This window comes from Ornithorhynchus anatinus, chromosome X2 (assembly GCF_004115215.2).
Source record: "Ornithorhynchus anatinus isolate Pmale09 chromosome X2, mOrnAna1.pri.v4, whole genome shotgun sequence".
Lineage (NCBI taxonomy): Eukaryota > Metazoa > Chordata > Mammalia > Monotremata > Ornithorhynchidae > Ornithorhynchus > Ornithorhynchus anatinus.
Window position 1 is genome coordinate 17,988,326 of NC_041750.1, and position 16,976 is coordinate 18,005,301.

The 16,976-nt window shown below is 48.5% G+C and overlaps 1 protein-coding gene across 3 annotated transcripts in view; it reads left to right on the forward strand.

The window, feature by feature from the left end:
* HEMK1 (HemK methyltransferase family member 1) overlaps positions 1-16,353 on the forward strand; it is a 41,998-nt gene extending 25,645 nt beyond the window's left edge. For 2 of the 3 annotated variants that reach the window (XM_039910562.1, XM_039910561.1), the window contains 7 exons: positions 704-871; positions 1,512-1,576; positions 8,931-8,980; positions 9,644-9,752; positions 12,071-12,166; positions 12,691-12,804; positions 15,710-16,352. In XM_039910562.1, coding sequence (XP_039766496.1) covers positions 704-871; positions 1,512-1,576; positions 8,931-8,980; positions 9,644-9,752; positions 12,071-12,166; positions 12,691-12,804; positions 15,710-15,812 — 705 coding nt within the window. In that variant the 3' untranslated portion in view covers positions 15,813-16,352. Of the gene's footprint in view, positions 1-703; positions 872-1,511; positions 1,577-8,930; positions 8,981-9,643; positions 9,753-12,070; positions 12,167-12,690; positions 12,805-15,709 lie in introns of all 3 variants that reach the window. The other variant, XM_029052424.2, reaches the window with a different exon arrangement.
* The last annotated feature ends 623 nt before the right edge of the window (positions 16,354-16,976 follow it).

Genomic DNA, 16,976 nt, shown 5'->3' on the forward strand with positions numbered 1-16,976 from the left:
TGTCAGAAATTCTTGCTGGCTCACAGGAACTTGGGCATGGACTTGGCAGGTGGCTGATGACAGACTACCTTTTGGTTTTAGCATTTGTATCTAGGTTGTTACTCTCACTTACTGTGTGTTTGCAATTCCCGACACCCATTCAAATGGAATTTCTTCTAGAAGAAGGATTAGGTCTTTTATTTCTATTGAATGCTCCCAAGCATTTGTGCTGTGCATGCAATAAGTAGTTGCACAATAAATGCTCTTGGTCCATCAATGAGTGGTATTTATTGAGTGCTTACTGTGGGCATAGCACTGTACTGAGCACTTAGGAAAGGACAGTACAACAGACTTTGTAGACATGATCCCTGCTCACAAGGAGCTTACAGTCTAGAGGTGATGGTGATGATGCTCTTGTGTAACATTCCCTTTCCTGTTGAAATGTTGGGTCGGCCAGGGTTGCTCTCCCAAGCGCTTAGTCGCTTAGTACAGTGTTCTGCACACAGTAAGTGCTCAATAATTACAATTGATTGATCAGGGAGTAGGTAAGGGAGGGAGTTTTGACTTTTCTGGTTTTCAGGCCTTAATGATATTTCCCCAGCCTCGCCCTGTTACCCACTTACCCACCTTTCAGTTTAGCAATAGTTCAGCCTCCTCCCCCTCTGCTCCCCACCCCGCTTCCCAGCCAGATGATTAACCCTCGCTTTTCTCCCTCATGAACAAGGAGCTTGTCAACTTGGTGCTGAAAGAGAAATCCCTGAAGAACATGGGGTCCATGGAAGCAGCACCTTCATTTCACCAGCTACCTGACTTCCCCACAGGCCCCTTGATTCTGGAAGTGGGCTGTGGCTCAGGAGCCATCTCCCTGAGTCTGCTGAGCAAGCTGCCCCAGGTGAGCCCAGGCTTCAAGTCCCAGGCTTGGAAAAGAACCTCCTTCACAACCTCCACCCCTCACCTTGGCATCTCTAAGGCCCTGGTGGGAGTTGCCCTTTAATCCAGGAAGCCACAAAGTTTTCCCATTCCCAGTGGCTGTCCTGAGTTCATCCCATTTTTACAATGTTTGAGTCAGTCATCTGTCTTCCTCATCTCTCTTATACCGGACTTTAGGTATACAGGTAACCCGGGGTCTGAGTTGGTAGGAGCAAGCCTCAGAGATGAAGAAGATAGAGTCAAATACATATGGTGGGACAGTCCTGGTTTGCAGTGATTTTCCATCCATCTGTGCTGGCCCTTATTTCAAGACATGTGGTAGAGTCCAGTTGTAGCACTCCTAGATGAACCCTTTCTAGGCTTCAGGATGCTTGATAGGCTCTAGAGAAACTCACTGGCCCTCTTCCAATGCCCTGTAGCTCAGTTTTCCCATTTGTAAAATGGGAGGGCAGAATCCCAACCACTTGCCTCACTTCCTGGAGAAGAGGGAGGAAGGCTGAGCCGGTAACCATATGAAAGGCCATCTCATAGGATATCTCTGGTCCCCGCGACTCTTCCCTTTGGGCAACTTGTGTACAACCCTCTTTCTGTCCTGTCATCAGAGCCGGGTGATTGCTGTGGACAAAAGCGAAGCTGCTGTGAGGCTCACCAGGGAAAACGCTGAGAGGTAAGGCAAGGAAATGATGCCCTGAATGGGTTTAGAGCCATTTATTGCTCTGACAGGCCAATAACTTCCCAAAGAAAACTTGAGCTCATGTCTGAGGCTCACCTACCCCTAGGCTCTAGGTGGAGTCCCTCAAACTGTGGAGCAACTGGTAAGCTGGCTACTGCAATGTTCCCACCAGAGCAGTGACCTGGCTTGAAGCTATTAGCACAGTGTGGCCCTTGGTGGGCTATCATTTCGTGATTGATTGACACGGTGTCAGAAGGGAAGGTTATCTTCAGAATATGAACATAAAAAAACCCACCAAGAGTCCTGTAAAGGAACATATCCCTATTCCCAACATCCACAAAAATTCCCCCCTTTTATGCCTGCATGCTTAAGTGGATCCTTTCAAAATGCTGGTCCTGCTGGTAGCATCTCAGTGAAGATGTTTGTATGGCATCTTTGTCCGGCAATGAAGGTGTGTCAACATCATCATCAGTGGTATTTATTGAGCACTGGCTGTGTGCGGACCACTATACTAAGCACTTGGGAAAAGACAGTACAATGGAGTTGGTAGAAACATTCCCTGTCCACAACAAGCTTACAGTTTAAAGACGAACTTACATTTTAGAAAATCACTGCAAACATCCATTGAGCCATTCCTTTGCATTCGGTATTTTTTTAATGGTATTTGTTAAGCGTTTACTATGCGTCAAACACTGTTCTTTCATTCATTCATTCATTCAATAGTATTTATTGAGCACTTACTATGTGCAGAGCACTGTACTAAGCGCTTGGAATGAACAAGTCGGCAACAGATAGAGACAGTCCCTGCCGTTTGACGGGCTTACAGTCTAATCGGGGGAGACGGACAGACAAGAACAATGGCAATAAATAGAGTCAAGGGGAAGAACATCTCGTAAAAACAATGGCAACTAAATAGAATCGAGGCGATGTACATTTCATTAACAAAATAAATAGGGTAATGAAAATAAATACAGTTGAGCGGACGAGTACGGTGCTGAGGGGATGGGAAGGGAGAGGGGGAGGAGCAGAGGGAGATGGGGGGAAAAGAGGGTTAAGCTGCGGAGAGGTAAAGGGGGGGTGGTAGAGGGAGTAGAGGGAGAAGAGAAGCTCAGTCTGGGAAGGCCTCTTGGAGGAGGTGAGTTTTAAGTAGGGTTTTGAAGAGGGGAAGAGAATCAGTTTGGCGGAGGTGAGGAGGGAGGGCGTTCCAGGACCGCGGGAGGACGTGGCCCAGGGGTCGATGGCGGGATGGGCGAGACCGAGGGACGGTGAGGAGGTGGGCGGCAGAGGAGCGGAGCGTGCAGGGTGGGCGGTAGAAAGAGAGAAGGGAGGAGAGGTAGGAAGGGGCAAGGTGATGGAGAGCCTTGAAGCCTAGAGTGAGGAGTTTTTGTTTGGAGCGGAGGTTGATAGGCAACCACTGGAGTTGTTTAAGAAGGGGAGTGACATGCCCAGATCGTTTCTGCAGGAAGATGAGCCGGGCAGCTGAGTGAAGAATAGACTGGAGTGGGACGAGAGAGGAGGAAGGGAGGTCAGAGAGAAGGCTGACACAGTAGTCTAGCCAGGATATAACGAGAGCCCGTAGCAGTAAGGTAGCCGTTTGGGTGGAGAGGAAAGGGCAGATCTTGGCGATATTATAAAGGTGAAACCGGCCCGTCTTGGTAACGGATAGGATGTGTGGGGTGAACGAGAGAGACGAATCAAGGATGACACCGAGATTGCGGGCCCGAGAGACGGGAAGGATGGTCGTGCCATCCACGGTAATAGGGAAGCCTGGGAGAGGACCGGGTTTGGGAGGGAAGATGAGGAGCTCAGTCTTGCTCATGTTGAGTTTTAGGTGGCGGGCCGACATCCAGGTGGAGACGTCCTGGAGGCAGGAGGAGATGCGAGCCTGAAGGGAGGGGGAGAGGACAGCGGCGGAGATGCAGATCTGCGTGTCATCTGCGTAGAGATGGTAGTCAAAGCCGTGAGAGCGAATGAGTTCACCAAGGGAGTGAGTGTAAATGGAGAACAGAAGAGGGCCAAGAACTGACCCTTGAGGAACTCCAACAGTTAAAGGATGGGAGGGGGAGGAGGCGCCAGCGAAGGAGACCTAGAATGACCGGCCAGAGAGGTAAGAGGAGAACCAGGAGAGGACGGAGTCCGTGAAGCCAAGGTGAGATAAGGTATGGAGGAGGAGGGGATGGTCGACAGTGTCAAAGGCAGCAGAGAGGTCAAGGAGGATTAGAATGGAGTAGGAGCCATTGGATTTGGCAAGAAGGAGGTCATGGGTGACCTTAGAGAGAGCAGTCTCTGTTCTAAGTGCTAGGGCAGGTACAAGTTAATTAGGTCGGACACAGTCCCTGTGCTGCATGGTTCTCACAGTCTAAGTAGGAGGGAGAACAGGTATTTAATCTCCATTTTACAATTAAGGGAACTAAGGCACGGAGAAGTTAAGTGACTTGCCCAAGGTCACACAGCAAGCAATTAGCAGAGCCGGGATTAGAACCCAGCTCCTCTAACTCTCAGACCCGAGCTCTTTCTACCAGACCATGCTGCTTCTCCGGTATTGTACTAGGAATTGCTGATCTGCATTTCCAAGTTCCTTGTTCCATCCCAGGCAAATCTAGGGTATAGCAGGTGCTCTGGGGCTAGTCATTCATTCATTCAATAGTATTTATTGAGCGCTTACTATGTGCAGAGCACTGTACTAAGCGCTTGGGATGAACAAGTCGGCAACAGATAGAGACAGTTCCTGCCGTTTGACGGGCTTACAGTCTAATCGGGGGAGACGGACAGATGAGAACAATGGCAATAAATAGAGTCAAGGGGAAGAACATCTCGTAAAAACAATGGCAACTAAATAGAATCGAGGCGATGTACAATTCATTAACAAAATAAATAGGGTAACGAAAATAAATACAGTTGAACGGACGAGTACAGTGCTGTGGGGATGGGAAGGGAGAGGTGGAGGAGCAGAGGGAAAAGGGGAAAAAGAGGGTTAAGCTGCGGAGAGGTAAAGGGGGGATAGTAGAGGGAGAAGAGGAGCTCAGTCTGGGAACGCCTCTTGGAGGAGGTGAGTTTTAAGTAGGGTTTTGAAGAGGGAAAGAGAATCAGTTTGGCGGAGGTGAGGAGGGAGGGCGTTCCAGGACCGCGGGAGGACGTGACCCAGGGGTCGACGGCGGGATAGGCGAGACCGAGGGACGGTGAGGAGGTGGGCGGCAGAGGAGCGGAGCGTGCGGGGTGGGCGGTAGAAAGAGAGAAGGGAGGACAGGTAGGAAGGGGCAAGGTGATGGAGAGCCTTGAAGCCTAGAGTGAGGAGTTTTTGTTTGGAGCGGAGGTCGATAGCCAACCACTGGAGTTGTTTAAGAAGGGGAGTGACATGCCCAGATCGTTTCTGCAGGAAGATGAGCTGGGCAGCGGAGTGAAGAATAGACCGGAGCGGGGCGAGAGAGGAGGAAGGGAGGTCAGAGAGAAGGCTGACACAGTAGTCTAGCCGGGATATAACGAGAGCCTGTAACAATAAGGTAGCCGTTTGGGTGGAGAGGAAAGGGCGGATCTTGGCGATATTGTAGAGGTGAAACCGGCAGGTCTTGGTAACGGATAGGATGTGTGGGGTGAACGAGAGAGACGAATCAAGGATGACACCGAGATTGCGGGCCTGAGAGATGGGAAGGATGGTCGTGCCATCCACGGTGATAGAGAAGTCTGGGAGAGGACCGGGTTTGGGAGGGAAGATGAGGAGCTCAGTCTTGCTCATGTTGAGTTTTAGGTGGCGGGCCGACATCCAGGTGGAGACGTCCTGGAGGCAGGAGGAGATGCGAGCCTGAAGGGAGGGGGAGAGGACAGGGGCGGAGATGTAGATCTGCGTGTCATCTGCGTAGAGATGGTAGTCAAAGCCGTGAGAGCGAATGAGTTCACCGAGGGAGTGAGTGTAAATGGAGAACAGAAGAGGGCCAAGAACTGACCCTTGAGGAACTCCAACAGTTAAAGGATGGGAGGGGGAGGAGGCTCCAGCGAAGGAGACCGAGAATGACCGGCCAGAGAGGTAAGAGGAGAACCAGGAGAGGACAGAGTCCGTGAAGCCAAGGTGAGATAAGGTATGGAGGAGGAGGGGATGGTCGACAGTGTCAAAGGCAGCAGAGAGGTCAAGGAGGATTAGAATGGAGTAGGAGCCATTGGATTTGGCAAGAAGGAGGTCATGGGTGACCTTAGAGAGAGCAGTCTCGGTAGAGTGGAGGGGACGGAAGCCAGATTGGAGGGGGTCTAGGAGCGAATGGGAGTTAAGGAATTCTAAGCATCGATTGTAGACAACTCGTTCTAGGATTTTGGAAAGGAAGGGTAGTAGGGAGATAGGGCGATAACTGGAGGGGGAAGTGGGGTCAAGAGCGGGTTTTTTTAGGATGGGGGAGACGTGGGCATGTTTGAAGGCAGAGGGGAAGGAGCCCTTGGAGATTGAGTGGTTAAAAATAGAAGTTAAGGAAGGTAGGAGGGCAGGGGCAATGGTTTTAATAAGGTGAGAGGGAATGGGGTCCGAGGCGCAGGCGGAGGGGGTGGCACTTGCGAGGAGGGAGGAGATCTCCTCTGAGGATACTGCAGGGAAGGATGGGAAAGTAGGGGAGGGGGTTGGTGGGGGGGAGGGGAGAGGCGGAGGGGTGACTTTGGGGAGCTCAGACCCGATCGTGTTGATTTTCGTGAGGAAATAGGTGGCCAGATCATTGGGGGTGAGAGATGGGGGAGGGGGAGGAACAGGGGGCCTAAGGAGAGAGTTAAAGGTCCGGAACAGTCGGCGGGGGTGACGGGCATGGGTGTCGATGAGGGAGGAGAAGAAGCTTTGCCTGGCGGAGGAGAGGGCAGAGTTAAGGCAGGAAAGGATAAATTTGAAGTGTGTGAGGTCGGCTTGGTGCTTGGACTTTCGCCAGCAGCGCTCAGCAGCTCGAGCATAGGAGCGTAGGAGGCGGACGGAGGAGGTGATCCAGGGCTGTGGGTTAGTGGAGCGAGAGCGGCGGAGGGAAAGGGGGGCGAGAGAGTCGAGATGAGTAGAGAGGGTGGAGTTGAGAGCGGAGACCTGATCATCGAGAGTGGGAAGAGAGGACAGGGCGGCAAGGTGAGGAGAGATGCTATGGGAACTTGAAGATTTCCCAACAGTTTAGGTCAAGGCCGAGAAAACAAGGTAGATGGTGATGGAGTTGCAGGGTGGCTTTAATGCTGCTCAGTGGGGTGGCAGACTGGAAGCTGTAGACTGTAAGCTTCTCGTGCCTTGTGGGTAGGCAGTGATCGTATCTACCAACTCTGTTGTATTGTAATTTCCCAAATGCTTAGTACAGTGTGCTGCACACTGTAAGGGCTCAGTAAGTATGATTGATTGATGTACTGATTGAATTGTCCAAAGCTGGATGTAATTGTTTGGTTACCAAACTGGGAGGTCATCAGCTTCCTCACTCTGCTGGGGTCCATGGGTGGGAGCACGGTTTGAGTACATAGCAAGGGCTCTGTGGACTTGTGCCAGGGATATCTCTATGTATACTTGGGTATGAGTAGGGAAGCAGCATGGCGTAGTGGATAGAGCACAGGCCTGGGAGTCAGAAGGTCATGGGTTCTAATCCCAGCTCCACCACTTGTCTGCTGTGTGACCTTGGGCAAATCACTTCAATTCTGTGCCTCAGTTACCACATCTGTAACTGAGAGACTGTAAGACGAAACACTCTGGGCATGTCACTCCCCTTCTTAAAAACCTCCAATGGTTGCCTATCAACCTCCGCACGAAACAAAAACTTCTCACTCTAGGCTTCAAGGCTCTCCATCACCTTGCCCCCTCCTACCTCTCCTCCCTTCTCTCTTTCTACTGCCCACCCCGCACGCTCTGCTCCTCTGCCGCCCACCTCCTCACCGTCCCCCATTCTCGCCTATCCCGCCATCGACCCCTGGGCCACGTCCTCCCGCGGTCCTGGAATGCTCTCCCTCCTCACCTCTGCCAAACTAATTCTCTTCCCCTCTTCAAAACCCTACTTAGAGCTCACCTCCTCCAAGAGGCCTTCCCAGACTGAGTTTCCCCTTTTCCCTCTGCTCCCTCTGCTCCCCCTCTGCCCCCCCCTTTACCTCCCTTCAGCTAAGCCCTCTTTTCCCCCCTTTCCCTCTGCTCCTCCCCCTCTCCCTTCCCCTCCCCTCAGCACTGTGCTCGTCCTCTCAACTGTATATATTTTCATTACCCTATTTATTTTGTTAATGAGATGTACATCCCCTTGATTCTTTTTATTTGTTATTGTTTTTGTCTGTCTCCCCCGATTAGACTGTAAGCCTGTCAAAGGGCAGGGACTGTCTCTGTTACCGATTTGTACATTCCAAGTGTTTAGTACAGTGCTCTGCACATAGTAAGCGCTCAATAAATACTACTGAATGAATGAATGAATGAATGAATGAATGAATGAATGAATGACTGTGTCTAACCCAATTTGCTTGTACCCGCCCCAGAGCTTACAACAGTGCCTGGCACATAGTAAGAGCTTAACAAATACCATAATTATTAATTATTATTATTATTCTGAGCCCTCTTCAGTGCTGAGTGTGCAAGTGGGAATGGGTCCTGAGCTCTACCTGTCCCAGTGAGGGATAGCACGGTCAGTCTCGGTTGCCAAACAGCAAGAGGTCAACAGTTCAAAGTATAGGCCTCCTTTAATACCCATTCTCATCCTGAGAGGGCTGCTTCTCAGTGCAATAGGCAGAGTAAAAATAGCAATTTCCTATTCCTGACTTCAGACTTTTATCAGTCAATCATTGGTACTTTTTAAGCTCTTACTGTGTGCCAAGCACTTGGGAAAGTACAGTACAACAGAGTTGATAGGCACGATCCCTGCCCACGAGGAGCTTACTATGAATCCAGCCCTCCTGCCTCCTCCGCTAGCTGGGCATAGCCAACCTTCCCAGGTCTCCCCCAAGTGCAGACACTTCCCCTTCATTTACAGAGTTTTCCTCATCACCACCAGCCTCCAAAGCCTCACTCCACTGCCTCTGCATCCAGTCACTTAACTTCACTTTGGTTCATTCCATGGTTAAAGTTCTCTTTGATATGGGGTTCTCTTCACTCAATCTTGTTAGTTGGCACTAGGCAGGCCTGTCCTTGCTCATTTTCCAGTTTTCTTGAATGATGCTAATTCAGGCTCATGTCTTTCTGGTTCTCTTGAACATATTTCAGGCCTGCATCTGCCAGGCCTCAGGGGCCTGGGTGACTGTGTTCTTGTGGACATGCTATAGCGATTTATTGATTGGATTGGCACTGTATGAATGTGTTTGGGGGTCCTATGTGTTCATTTGGGGGTGGTGCTTTGTGTTCACAGGTGAGCATGTTGGTTTCACCTTGCTCTTTTCTTTTCCACAGACTGCATTTACAGGACAGAATAAAAATCATTCACCACGACATCTCTTCCAGTAAGTTTCTGTCAACTCTCATCTCCTTTGCCTTGGTGGAATCAAGTGAGCGAAGGGAACAAAATGAGTGAGAGGCAGTGTGACTTAGAGGAAAGAACCCAGGCCTGGGATTCAGAGGACCTGGGTTCTAATCCCAGCTCCACCACTTGCCTGCTGTGTGACATTGGACAAGTCACTTTACTTCTCTGGGCCTCAGTTTCCTCATTTGTAAAGAGAGGAGTCAATATCTGTTCTCTCTCCTAGAATGTGAGTTCCATATGGGACAGACCTGTTTATCTTGTATCTACCCCACTGCTTAATGCAGTGCTGGCATTTATTGTTATCATTATTATTATCATTTTTTTAAAAATGGAAAGGCAACTAGTGCAAAGGAAATCCCTGTTCTGGCTTCTAGGCCTCTTGCAACATGTTTAATTTTAGAATTATTTAATCTGCAAAGCAACATGGCAAATTGTCATTTGCTTGCTCATCTTGAGCAACTAAGGATGTCTTTCAAACAGATGACAAAGACATCAGCACTTATTTTATTGCTGGTGTGCTTGTTGGAGGAGAGTGGGCTAGAAAACACATTTTGGATACTTATAGGATTTTCGAATAGAGTGCCTACTGCCTACTATAAGCTATTGCTTATAGGATTAGTTGTGGCTCTTTCCTTGGATGTAGGAATGAACTGGCAACAACTAATCCCTTGGGGCCCCGTGGACCTGGTGGTCAGCAACCCCCCGTACATCTTCCAATCAGATATGGCTCACTTGGCAGCAGAGATCCTCAGGTACGTGACCCAATCTCAGCTCCTTTTCTGTGCTTGAGGGGGAGAGGTTTAGGGTTGACGGGGAGGAGAGTGGCAGCGGGAAGTAGGGTCAGAAGGGGTTTGGCTCTTGCCGGGAGTTGCTGAGCTCTGAGAATCCTGTGAAGTTTTATTTATATTATTGTCTGTCTCCCCTTCTAGACCCTAAGCTCATTCTGGGCAGGGAATGTATCTACCAACTCTGATAATAGTAATAATGATATTTTTTAAGCATTTACTATATGCCAGGCACTGTTCTAAGCACCGGGGTAGATACAAGCTAATCAAGTTGGACACAGTCCCTGTCCCACATGGGCTCATAATCTTAATCCCCATTTTACAGATGAGGTAACTGAGGCCCAGAGAAGTGAAGTGACTTTCCCAAGGTCACACAACAGACAAGTAGCGGAGCCCAGATTAGAACCCAGCTCCTTATAACTCCCAGGCCTGTACTCTATCCACTAGACCATGCTGCCTCTCTATTGTACTCTCCCAAGTGCTTAGTACAGTGCTCTGCACACAGTAAGTGCTCATTAAATATAATATTTGTGATATCTGTTAAACCATTACTATGTGCCAGGCTCTGTACTAAGTGCTGGGGTAGATATAAGCAAATTGGGTTGGACACTGTCCCTGTCCCACCTAGAGCTCACAGCCTTAATCACCATTTTACAGATAAGGTAATTGAGGCACAGAGAAGTTAAGTGACTTGCTGAAGGTCACACAGACAAGCGGCCGAGCTGGGATTAGAACCTAGGTCCTTCTAACCCCCAGGCCCGTGCTGTATCCACTGGGCTACACCATTTCTAAATATCATTAACGATGATGATGAAGCAAAACATTAGGGGACAGGCTGACTAGGGATGGAACTAGGCTTGGGCATCCCTATTCATCTCCCCAGAGAAAGTTCCTGGTGACCTTGCAAAGTTTTTAAAAATCAGTTTATTTGCTATCATTTTCCATTGTCCTCCCACTCTAACCAGCTCCTCTTTCTTCCTCCTGCTCCTGATATTCTGCTAGTGAAACCATAACCAAGTATCTTCTTGCAGCAAGCCCTCATAATTCGTTTTCCTGCTCCCCTGCTCCGATTCCTACACAAACCAAAGCAAAAAGGAATAGGAAGAAAAGAAAAGGAATATTTGATTTCTCTTGGTCCGTGGTTCGATTTTCTCAGTCAATCCTATTTATTGAGCACTTACTGAGTGCAGAACACTGTACTAAGCTCTTGGGAGAGTACAGTGTAACAAAGTTAGTAGACACATTCCCTGCTCACAACAAGCTTACAATCTAAAAGGGGAGACAGAAAATAAATAAATGAATGAATGAATGAATGAATAAAGTAAAAATACAGATTTGTACGTAAGTGCTCTGGGGCTGAGAGAGGGATGAATAAAGGGTGCAAATCCTAGTTCAAGGATGACAGAAGGGAGTGGGAGAATAGGAAATGAGGGCTTAGTCGGGGAAGCTCTCTTGGAGGAGATGTGTTTTTAATAAGGGTTGCTCAGGGGTCATGTTGAACTTTAGACCTGCTGCTTGATTTCCTTTAGGCTCAAGGCATATGGGCCCCTGCGTATTTTAATGGCTGTTTTCAGCACGCTCTAGAAGATTATTTCTAAATTCCTGCTGCTCTGAGTCATCTTCAGTTTCCCCAGGCAGGGAAGAGGCTGCAGGTCTGTGGGTCATTGTAACTGATGCTGTCTGGCCAGCAAACAATGTTCCAGTAGCTCAAGTTCTGACTGTCCAACCCAAGGAAATCAATCAATCAATGGCATTGATTGAGCTCTTACTCTGTATGGAACACTGTTCTAAGTGTTTAGGGGAGTTCAGGAAATTTATTAGACTCAATCCCTGCCCTCAAGGACCTTACAATCTAGCCGGGGAGACCAATACTAAAATAAATTAATTGTAGGAGGAAGCAGCAGAGTTTAAAGATATAGTCTAAGGCATAAGTGCTGTTGGTTACAGGGTGGGGACAAGTGCAAAGATGACACAGAAAGGGGGGAATGTGGGATGGGAGTTGAGAGATTAGTCATGGAAGGCTTCCTGGAGGAGGTGTGATTTCAGGAGGTTTTTGAAGGAGGTAAGAGAAGTGGTCTGCCGGATATGAAGGGGGAGGGACTTCCAGGCAAGAACAAGATTGAGGAGAGTGAGACACAGTGAGTGGGTTGGGGTTAGAGGAGCAAAGTTTGCAGGCTGGGTATAGTGGGAGAGGAGCGAGGATAAGTAGGGGGAAAGAGCTGATTGAATACCATAATGCTGCATGTCCCACAGGGAGACTGCTTCACCAGTGTTTTTCCCTTCAGCTATGAAGACCCAGATGCCCTGGATGGTGGAGAGGATGGAATGAAAGTGATCAGAGACATCTTATCCCTGACCCCTTGGCTCTTGAAAATTTTTGGGTGAGAATATGAGTGCAAAAGGAAGAAGAGGAGATTGGATTTTCCTTTGATATTTCTCCTTTCCCATCTCTTTCTTTTGTGGTCATGTTCATGGACGGAATGAGCTGACCTCCCAGGAGATGTGAGGAGATATTTGTGGTTTCTGTTTGTTACCAGGGAGGCGATGCCAGGGCCCAAGGTATAACACCTTTCCTCCCAGTGCCCCAGGACCCATAGCCTTGGGCTGGGGTGAACCCACCAGTTTCTCTAGCAGTCGCTGATCTGTGACTGATGGCTCAGTTCAGAGCCGATTCTGCCTCCAGGAAGTTGCATGCCTCAGCTGGCTAGTTTGGGCAGTGGCAGGCAACACTGACTCTTGCTTATTTTCACCACATTCTTGGAGCCGCCTCATCGGAGCTGGCTTTTTCCAGGGCTTGCACTAGCTGGGGGCGAGGAAGCAAGGGAAGTTTCTGGAGGGCTGAATCGGATGCTTATGAGTTGGTCAGGCAGCTCGCTGAGTGGTTTGTTTCCTTCTTTCTCTGCAGAAGTGTCTTCCTTGAACTTGATCCCCGGCACCCAGAGCTGGTTGGGAACTGGTTGGCAAAACAGCCTGACCTATTCCTCTCTCTATCTGCCACCCACACTGATTTCTGTGGCAAGTAAGTGTCCCATTGCTTTTCTTCCTCCCTACCCTCTTTGTCTTCACTTGAATCTCTCCTAATGCCAATGTGGGACATGCAGCATTAAGGCATTCAATCAACTCTCCTCCCCTACTTGTCCTTGCTCCTCTCCCACTACACCCAGCCTGTCGACCTTGCTCCTCTAACCCCAACCTACTTACTGTGTCTTATTCTCGTCAATGCTCTTTTGGAGGAGATGTGTTTTTAATAAGATTTGCTCAGGGGTCATGTTGAACTTTTGGCCTGCTGCTTGATTTCCTTTAGGCTCAAGGCATATGGGTCCCTGCGTATTTTAATGGATGTTTTCAGCACTCTCTGAGTCATCTTCAGTTTCCCCTGGCAGGGAAGAGGCTGCAGGTCTGTGGGTCATTGTAACTGATGCAGTCTGGCAGCAGACAATGTTCCAGAAGCTCAGCTTCTGGCTGCCCAACCCAAGGAAATCAAGCAGTGAATGGTATTTATCGAGCCCTCACTCTGTACAGAACACTGTTCTAAACGTTTGGGAGAGTTCAGGAGATTTAGTAGACTCATTCCCTGCCCTCAAGGACCTTAGAATCTAGCAGGCAAGACACTAAAATAAATTACACGTAGGTGGAAGCCACAGAGTTTAAAGATCTAGTCTAGGTTTAAGTGCTGTTAGGTGGTGAGGACAAGTGCAAAGATGACACAAAAAGGGGAGGAATATGGGATGGGAGATGAGAGATTAGTCATGGAAGGCTTTCCTGGAGGAGGTGTGATTTCAGGAGATTTTTTAAAAAGGGAGAGCAGTGGTCTGCCGGATATGAAGGAGGAAGAACTTCCAGGCAGGGGATGCGTGTTCACCAGCTTCTCTCTACTCCTACCCCAGGCACATGGAAGCTAGGCCCCCTTTTGTGTTGGCCTTGGGTATATATATGTTGGTATTTGTTAAGCACTTACTATGTGCAGAGCACTGTTCTAAGCGCTGGGGTAGATACAGAGTAATCAAGTTGTCCCATGTGAAGCTCACAGTTTTCATCCCCATTTTACAGATGAGGTAACTGAGGCACAGAGAAGTGAAGTGACTTGCCCACAGTCACACAGCTGACAAGTGGCAGAGCTGGGATTCAAACCCATGACCTCTGACTCCGAAGCTCGTGCTCTTTCCACTGAGCCACACTTGGGTAGAAAACCAGGGCTGTTTCTCCACAACCTTCCTCCAGGCTGTGAGATACTGAGCCCCATCCCATTTCTGTAGGATCCCAAGCCAGCTTCACTAGCTTGGGAAGCAGTGCAGCCTAAGGGAAAGAGCCCAGGCCTGGGAGTCAGAGGAACTCGGTTCTAATCCCAGCTCTGTCACTTACCTGTCGTGTGATCTCGCCTCAGTTCTGTACCTCAGTTTCCTCAACTCTAAAATGGGGATGAAATACCTGTTCTTCCTTTTGCTTAGACTCTGAGCCCCATGTGGAACAGATACTGTGTCTAGCCTGATTAACTTGGCTCTACCCCAGTGCTTAGTACCATGCCTGGCACATAGTAAGCACTTAAATGTAATAATAATAATTATGATGATAATAAATAATAATTTGCTCTGTAGCTCCAAATCCTTCTCCCTCCCATACTGTTGCCTGCTCCTCCTCCTCCCTCCCCCACTGTCCACCCCCAATTTCTAAAGTTAGAATGTATAGGGTTTTTTTTTTTAACTTCAGTATCTTCATCACTTGGTAACCCAGAAGGTACTTAGTTTTGTGCTAAACACCTGCTGAAAACTACTCAAGCTTTATTCTCTCCTCCAAACCTGGGAGGCTCCCTCCCTCCACCTCCCTCCTGTGTTCTCTGCCACAGGCAGGCTTGCACTGCTGCACCCAGAAAATCAGCCATCCCTTGGTCATCTTTTGGTAGTTGTTAGCAAATGACCGCCAGCTCTCTGCTCATCCGGAAAGGGTGTAGGCAAAGACCTGAGCAGGGTGGGTGCAGGAAGGCTAGGAAGCACACCCTGGAAAATTTGGGGAAAGCACATTCACCAGTTCTCTCTTCCTACTACCCCAAACACTTGGAAGCTAGGCCCTCTTTTGTGTTGGCCTTGGGTAGAAGACCAGGGTTGTTTCTCCACAACCTTCCTCCAGGCTACTCTTTACTTACTGAAAAGAGGGGTGAAGCAAAACAAGTGGATTTTCTGTTTCTGGCTGCTGTAAAGGGAAACTAAGATCAAGGTGCCAAAGATTATTATTATTATTATTATCATTATTATTGTACTTGTTAAGCATTTACTATATGCCAAGCACTGGTCTAAGTGCTGGGGTAGATACAAGTTCATCAGGTTGAACACAGTCCCTGTCCCACACGAGGCTCACGCTCCTAATCCCCATTTTACAGATGAGATAACTGAGGCCCAGAGAAGTTAAGTGACTTGCCCAAGGTCACACTGCACATATATGGCAGATCCGGGATTAGAACCCAGGTCCTTCTGACTCCCAGGCCCCTGCTCTATCCAGCATGCCACACTGCTTCTCTGGATTTGAGGGTTTGCTCTCCCTCCTCACTTGGTCTCTTTCATCCCATGCTGAGGAGGGCTCAACTGGGTCCCTGAATAGGTATTCACATGGGCATGCTAACCCATGCTAAACCCAAGCTCTCCTAATTTTTGCAATAGTACTGTTTGCACACTGCAGCATGGTTTGGTGCAGAGAATGTCTTGGCTCTGACATGTGCCCGTTGTGTGACCTTGGACAACTCACTTAACTTCTCTGTGCCTCAGTTTCTTCATTTGAAAAAATCCCTCCCTCTTAGACTGCGAGCCCTGGGTGGAACAGGGATGGTGTCGATTAGTATTAGTTCCTTGCATCTATTCCAAAACTGGACACATAGTAAATGCTTAAGAAATGCCATCATTATTATTATTGTTTGTGTATCCTTTTTCCCATAGGCCCAGGTTCCTGCATATTCAGAAGATGGTGTCAAACAGCAGCAGTTGCTCGCAAGGCTTCTCTGTCGCTCCAAGTTCCCAACTCTTTGGAGTTCTCAGTTGAACATTCTGTGGGAAGATTCTTTCCGGGGATTTCCCAAATGAATCTGGGGTAGATTTTTCCCAGCTCTCTATTTCACTGGCAGGTTTAAGATTAGAAGAAGGACTAAAGAAGCTCAGACTTGAGCATTTGCTACTGTCTGACTTGTGCCTGGTCAGGGAACTTCTCTCAGCTAGGGACATTTTCAAAATGGGGAAAGAGCACTCAGAAGACCTCACTGATGTTGTTTTTGGATGTCCAGAGCAACAAATCTGTGAGCCAGTCAATGCTGCTACAAGTCTCAGTGCTCCGGGGAGGGTGGGTAGGTGGTGCATGGTGAATAAATTGACTCTATGCTTGGTCAAGTGGTCTCTTGGACTCATGCCAAACAGGCATGCCTGGTTTGTTCAATCAGTCAGATGGCTAACTTACAAAAATGTACCCATATTGAGTTGTTTTGATTTCTCTACTGATAGATGAAAGGACTGAGGTCACTGAAAAGCAGGGCACCATAAGGGTCTGAAGACTAACCAACTGCGCCCAAGAACATTCTCAATGATAGTAATAGTATTGGTATTTATTAAGCACTTACTAAGTGCACAGCACAGTTCTAAGCGCTGGGGTAGATACAGGGTAATCAGGTTGTCCCACGTGAGGCTCAAATTCTTCATCCCCATTTTACAGATGAGGTAACTGAGGGACAGAGAAGTTAAGTGACTTGCCCACAGTCACACAGCTGACAAGTGGCAGAGTGGCAAGCAAGTGCCCCCGACTATGATTGTCACTACAGTGGAGCTGGTGACCTGCCACCTAATCCAAATCATTATCTACCAGTTAAGAGAGATTCCAGTTATAGAATGCGAGCAATGCCATTACAGGTTCAATATTTTGATTTTACAGTGGCACCGGGACGTGTGGGGGAACTCTGCAGTTGGTACCCTCCTTGATATCCATCCCAATGTTTCATAACAGTAATAACAATAATTGTGGTTTTTGTTAAGTACTTACTGTGTGTCAAGCACTGTACTAAGTGCTGGGGAAGATACAAGATCATCAGGTCCCACATGGGGCTCACAGTCCAAGTAGGAGGGAGAACAAGTACTGAATCCCCATTTTGCAGATGAGGGAACTGAGGCTCAGAGAAGTTAAGTGACTTGCCCAAAGTTACACAGCAGGCAAGTGGCAGAG